Below are 6,472 nucleotides of genomic sequence, written 5' to 3'. Positions count from 1 at the left end.
GCAGAACTCTGTCTGTTAATTGGCTCATGTGACCTTACATGTGGTTTGTATGTGTGCACAGTGAATCTTACGATCTCAGGGGGCGGCCCTTATTTTTTAAAATGGCAATTTTCTATTTATGATTACCCAATGGCACATACTACTAAAAAAGTATATTATTATGATAATGGTTCATTTACATGAAGCAGGGTTTTACACATGAGCTGTTTTACTCAGTATCTTTTAATAGAGACCTACATTGTTTGGGGGGTATAGTTTTCCTTTAACTGATTCATTTTGAAAAAATTATTTTCCCATGACAGTATCCCTTTAACCTTTTCTCAAAGTCACCTCCCAAATTACTTCTGTGTTGCCCCAAACCGTGCCATGGTCATTCACCAGCCTTTAAAATATTTATGTTAGTTTTGGCCACTTATTAGCAAATGTGAAATGTTATGGTACATAATATACAGTATTTTCCCAGATTTTGACAGCATTGCTCAATACCATTAGGGCTGGAGAGTCAACTGTATTTGAGCTGAAGTGGCGTTTAAGATGAGCCCTGAGTTGCACCAATGCATCTCAAATTTCATGAAACCTTCCAATGACTCACTCATATTCTATCTACATCAAGCCACAGCAACGTTGTTCAATGTTGTGCTTCTACAGTGTTCCTACAACGCTAGATAATAATGATGTGAGGCTCTGCTGGTCTCTGAGGAAGGGCCAATCTCTGGTTGCCTTTACCTAACTGCTGGGCCTGGAAGGCATCCCCTGTCTTTTCAAATGTGTGCTTTATTTCCCAGCAGCCTCAAGTCTAATCAATCGCATCTCTTGCCACTGGTTGGGAATCACTGCTTTAGAGCATGGATAGGCCAGTGAGAACTTCCAGGTTCTCCTATCTACCCAACCCTTTGGTTTGACAATAACAAGGCCATTATAGTCTTCTGTATGATGCAGAAAGGGAGGTAAGAAGAATAGAAAATGGGAGAGATGTTGACAAAAAATAAAATTTCAAATATAAGTCTCTTAATACAAAAACTTGAATATTTTGTACAATTTCTGGTCCCAGGTCTTGATCAGAGCGACAGTATATGCAGAAAGCAACTGAGACTTTGGTTATTTTCCATTTGCACTTATTTTCTAGGGCTCTCTGCCGCTCAGTCGCAAACTGGCTATCGATACCGTCAAATATATTTTCAAATCTTATTACATCTATTTTAAGTGGACGCGAAGAAAATGGATAGTGTGTAAAGATAGGCAGATTCAACAGTAAATCCACCAGAACCCAAATGGTTCAAGATGCGGTGGGCAGAAAGTGTTTAGTAATCAATGTCGTCTTATCTATATAAGCCTCGTTACATCACGGTTGAGCTCCACTTGCATTCAATCCAATAACAAAGTGGTTGCTGCTTTTAAAAACCACAAGTGTATGGAGCCAGCAGAGTAAGAGGATATTAACACAACTGCTTTGTATGTGGAAAGGACTCAGTGGAACCAAAAATACAGTAAGTCTAAAAGACCATAGTGGGGGGGGGGGAAGAAACACTGGTGTTCTGCATGCTTTTTAGAACTGTTCTAGCATTGCTGTACACTAGGCATACTATTATTAAGGTTCAGTAGTGTGTAATTCATACCCTTTGCATGTATACTAGGCTTCCTCACTCAAATATGCTCAGGTCTTCTCCTAGCTCGTAACAAGGTTACAGATACATTATATGAAAACTATGTCAACCTGCTACCACTCCAGGAATATCCGAGCACCCATTCACCCAATATCTCAAACCTTTCACAATTTTTAAAACATATTTAACAGAAAGTTTCTCTAAAACGGAAACGGAAAATGGAAAGCTAGATTCTAACCCTTTCCTTGGTTTAAAACGGGAAGCAGCAGTGTCTATCAGTGGTCTCAGTTGGGATGACATGCCATATAGTATCTCATTCATTTTCTGTATGAACTACCTTACAGCTCTAAATTGATGTGTTGATTTTGAGCCAGTAGAGATGAACACCAGCAACCACTCAGAAGAATCCTACGTTAGAACAGAAGAATTGTAGACACCAAACGTTTAAGTTGTAGATACTAATACTGTGTTTTCCTTTGCACTTGTTGCTATCAATCTTTATGACTCAAGAACACACCGTGTAATAAAGATTTCACGTTTTATTTCATTAAATAGACCCAAACCCTCCCCAAGTTCTCTCTAACATCTCATTTGTTGATTTCTTTCTTCTATGGAAAGGACTAACTTCTCACACACTTGGTCAGTTATAAATAAAGTCACATTTCCCTATAATACAGCATATACATAGAGTGTCTGAGAACTACAGACATAAACAATGCCTTTTCATACTGAGAATCAATTCATAACAAACATTCTGTGACTGTGTAGAACCTGACTGAGCAGATAAGTGCAACAAATAATAATAAAAAAAAAGTACCATCTTGGAAAGCCATAAGGGATGAGTGGCATCCCATTAGAGGCCAGAATTTCTTATTAGACAACATGCTGTGTTTAGTTTTACAATTCTGACATTCTCTGCTCTACTTAAGTTCCATTAGAAGCCAGACCATTCCATTGGAACCTTCTGTCAGAACCAGTTTAAGCCAAGTTTAGCCGTAGATCTGTTGCTTAGAATAAGTAAAAGAGGGATTTGCCAATGTTAATTATTTTCTGGTCACAGGAATAAAACATTTACATGGGCTGGTGGGCTCTTGATGTATCTCAGCCACATCGGAAGGAAAATACATGGTTTCCATGGTTGGGAGGAGAAGGCATATTGGTGAAAAGAGTCAAAATCTTGGCCACTTCAGTTGCTACAGTCTAAAGTTATGCTTTAAATTCTGTACCAGCACATCTATCTTGACTTAAGTCAATGTCCTCTTCCAGTAATATTCCTATGGACATTATGGAAGAAGTCCTCTTCAGCACTGATGCCAAAATAAGGGCATAGTTTTCTTCTCATCTTCTTTACTCAACCCCATTATTGATCATTAACAATTCTCAGATACTTCTTGTCCCGTGACTTATGGAGATAGACATATATTCCATCAGAAGCATATGCATCTTAAATACTGACAAAGCCAGGTGGTGTATACGTATAGTTGATTTCTGGGACTGAGGAGTCATTTTTTTAAAATTTTCTTTGAAAGAACTTGGTCCCTTTCTGAAAGTTGAACTTAGCAGAAGACCTCTCTTAGATTTGTCTTTTTACTCCAAGATGTCTAAGTATACTGGTGGGGCCTTCACAAGGGCTTGAAGCTTGTTGTGGATCTCTTTAATATTTAGCCTCTGCTGTGGTTCCCTCTGCCAACACCCTTGCATGATATTGTAGACTTCTGTAGGGCAGGTCCTAGGTCTTTCCAGTTGCCGTCCTTGGGTGATGCATTCGATGGCCTTCAAAGACAATTACAAGGAAATGGTTAGGTAGAGAAGAAACACTGACCATGCATCATATACCAACAAAAATAACAGAAAACAAACATTATTTAGGAACTCTATTAGACTATTGTATAATTTCATCAAGGAAATACAAGTTTCATCAAGGAGAAAAAAGAATAGGGGTAATTTGCAAATGCAGATGCAATGGAGAGCACATATTGACTGCACAGTCTGCTTCTTCTGTGCAACTGCTTCTGTTGACTCTGGGGAACCATTGATAGAGTTGCCACCTTTGCCAGTGGTTAAAACTGAACAAAGGAGCAAGTTAATGACATTGGGGTGGGCATGATGATATTGGGATGGAACTATGCTATTTCAAGGGAGTGGTGGGGTTAATGACACTCGGTTGCAATTCAATGGACCTCTGGTTGGTTTCAGAATGCTACTAACTGGGCAGAAAGTTTTGAACTGGACAGTTTACTTTGAAAAACCGGGTGGTTTTCAAACCTAACCCTGGAGCTACCTCCACCCTAAACATGATGGTAATTTCCCCAGGGCTGCCATTAGAAATCAGGAGGCCCTGTTCAAGCCCCACCGCAGCCCCCAAGCCCCACCCCAGATCCCGCCCACACCACAGTTTAAAGATCACATCAGCGTTAAAAACTGTCACCCCCCCACAAGTTGTAAAAAGCCATAGATGGTGAGGACCCCCTTATAAGTTAAAAAAAACTGTGGCGCCAGGGCCCCCCATAAGTTAAAAAAAAGTTGGTGCCAGGGCCCTCCCTTACAAAAGAAACATTGGGGCCCCAGAGAATATTTTTTTTAAAAAACATTAGTGGCAGGGGCCTATAGAGTATTGAAATAATACAATGGTGGCCAGGGGTTTAACAAAATTAAAAAAAAACTTCAGGACTTCAACTTCGGCTCCTTTCACGGCTTCAGGACTTCAACTTTGGCTTCTTTTCTTGGCTTTGGGTCTTTTCGAGGCTTCAGGACTTCAACTTTGGCTTCTTTTCTTGGCTTTGGGTCTTTTCGAGGCTACAGGACTTCAACTTCGGCTCATTTTATGGCTTCAGAACGTCAACTTTGGCTCCTTTCTTGGCTTCGGAGCTTTTCACAGCTTCAGGACTTTAACTTCGGCTCCTTTCATTGATTTGTGTCTTTTTGCGTCTTTAGGACTTCAACTTTGGCTCCGTTCGTGGCTTCGGGTCTTTTCGCGGCATCAGGACCTTGGCTCTTTGGGACTTCGGCTCTTCAAGACTTCTGCAGGAAGTGCAGCACAGCCGGGCCCCCCTTTAGGCCTGGGCCTGGTACAAAAGTACCCCCTGTGCCCCCCTGATTAAGGCCCTGAATTCCACTGATCCCACAGTGCCTTGTGTCAATTGGCACAGCAGACTTTTGCCCAATGACTCAGATACAAATGCTAATTTGAACAAGGCGAAACCCCCTGCTCATAAATTCTAGATGCAACTTTCACCTGATTAATAGGCAAATATATGATTTGAGCAAAGGCTTCAGCTTGGTGGACGCTTATCTTTTATGCCATAAGAACGCACAGTGTAATATCTGTGCACAATTTGATGCATCTGGTGCCTCTTTATGGCTGAGAATCCAATGTTAATAAATAACAGGTGACAGAATTAGATTATATAAGAACAGCTTGAGTGTATTTGTCTGTGTTTGCAAGTACAGTCCCTGTAGATTGTGTCTCATTGCGGTCAGTGCCGCGTATCACATACTCTCATCATATATATAAATGGGGTTTTCATTTCAGCTCTCTGCCACTTAAGAGTCACAAGTATCTGTAAATAAAATTAGTTGTCAATTAGTTGTCAAAAATAAATAATGTTGTGTTTGAAAATTCCCCCTAACTCCCTGCTTAGGCTCTCCCAGCCCAGAGTAACCCGATGCTTCTCCGTGAGGGGAAAAATCCACTTATCCGGGTGTCTCTTGAGTTCATTAGCGTCTCTAGTTCCTGAGAAGGTCGGTTACAAGGCCCATAGGGCAGCGAGAATCTGATTATCTCCTTCACGCATTGGAAAAAAAATAAATAAAAAGTAAAATTGAATTTGATTTATTTATTGAAATAGCTTTCCTGACATGGAAGACACTCGAAATTTTAAGGCAAGAATGGGTGGATTGTTTAGGGGATAAATAAAATCCCCAAAAGATGATGTAAAAGCAATATCTGGGCAATTTTATTTACACTTTCTATCTAATTTCCCTAATCCTACTGGGTATTGGCTCCTACACTGTCAAAATGGAGAAGCGACTCCTCCAATACTTCCCTGCTCATTTGCATTTCGCAAATCTAAAGGATAAGTAAATCTTTAAAATAAGTGAATGTAAAATTGATGAGAGTGCTATTCTAAGCACTTTTGTAATGTACATTCATTATTTATTCTTTTTTCATTCCAAGATATTAAGGGATACATGTACTGTTAATATAAATGAATTGTGTTACAACAGCGCCACCTGCTGGTCAGTTTTTGACCAGTCTGACCACCAAGTAGTCAAGGAAGTTGTCAGGAGAAAGAAAGAGGCTGCTCTGATGTTCTTCTGCTTAGGAAAGATTTGCCAGAGGTTTCTAATTTTATTCCTAAGCAGAAGAACATCAGAACAGCCTCTTTCTCTCTCCTGACAACTTCCTTGACTACTTGGTGGTCAGACTGGTGGGAAACTGACCAGCAGGTGGCGCTGTTGTAACAAAATTCATTCATATTAACAGTACATGTTTCCCTTAATATCTTGAAATGAAAAAAGAATAAATAACAAAAGTTCTTAGAATAAATAAATAAAAAAAGTTCTTAGAATAGCACTCTCATCAATTTTACATTCACCTATCTTAAAAGTTTACTTAATAAGATTTGTGCAATGCAAATGAGCATTGGAGGTAAACTTATCCTTTGATAACCTCATTTTATGCTAATGAGTGATGACAAGAGGACCCTCATGCTCCATTTTTAATTTTTAAAATTGCAATTTTGTGTTATCTTTTCATTATCATGATATTAGCACTTTTACACTGCTGGTATCTTGTATTTTAATGACAATAGGGATGACATGATTGGAGGAAACAGCAAATACCAAGACTATACTTGCTCAGGTAT

General features: G+C 39.5%; 1 protein-coding gene across 1 annotated transcript in view; it reads right to left on the bottom strand.

Moving 5' to 3' along the window:
- Positions 1-2,053: 2,053 nt before the first annotated feature.
- Positions 2,054-6,472, bottom strand: part of ntrk1.S (neurotrophic receptor tyrosine kinase 1 S homeolog) — a 61,310-nt gene continuing 56,891 nt past the window's right edge. The window contains exon 17 of the mRNA XM_018233480.2: positions 2,054-3,377. Within this exon, the coding sequence (XP_018088969.1) occupies positions 3,192-3,377 (186 nt within the window). The 3' untranslated portion in view covers positions 2,054-3,191. The remainder of the gene's footprint in view (positions 3,378-6,472) is intronic.

The sequence above is a fragment of the Xenopus laevis genome, chromosome 8S, assembly GCF_017654675.1.
Source record: "Xenopus laevis strain J_2021 chromosome 8S, Xenopus_laevis_v10.1, whole genome shotgun sequence".
NCBI lineage: Eukaryota > Metazoa > Chordata > Amphibia > Anura > Pipidae > Xenopus > Xenopus laevis.
This window is presented reverse-complemented; position numbering and strand designations above follow the sequence as displayed.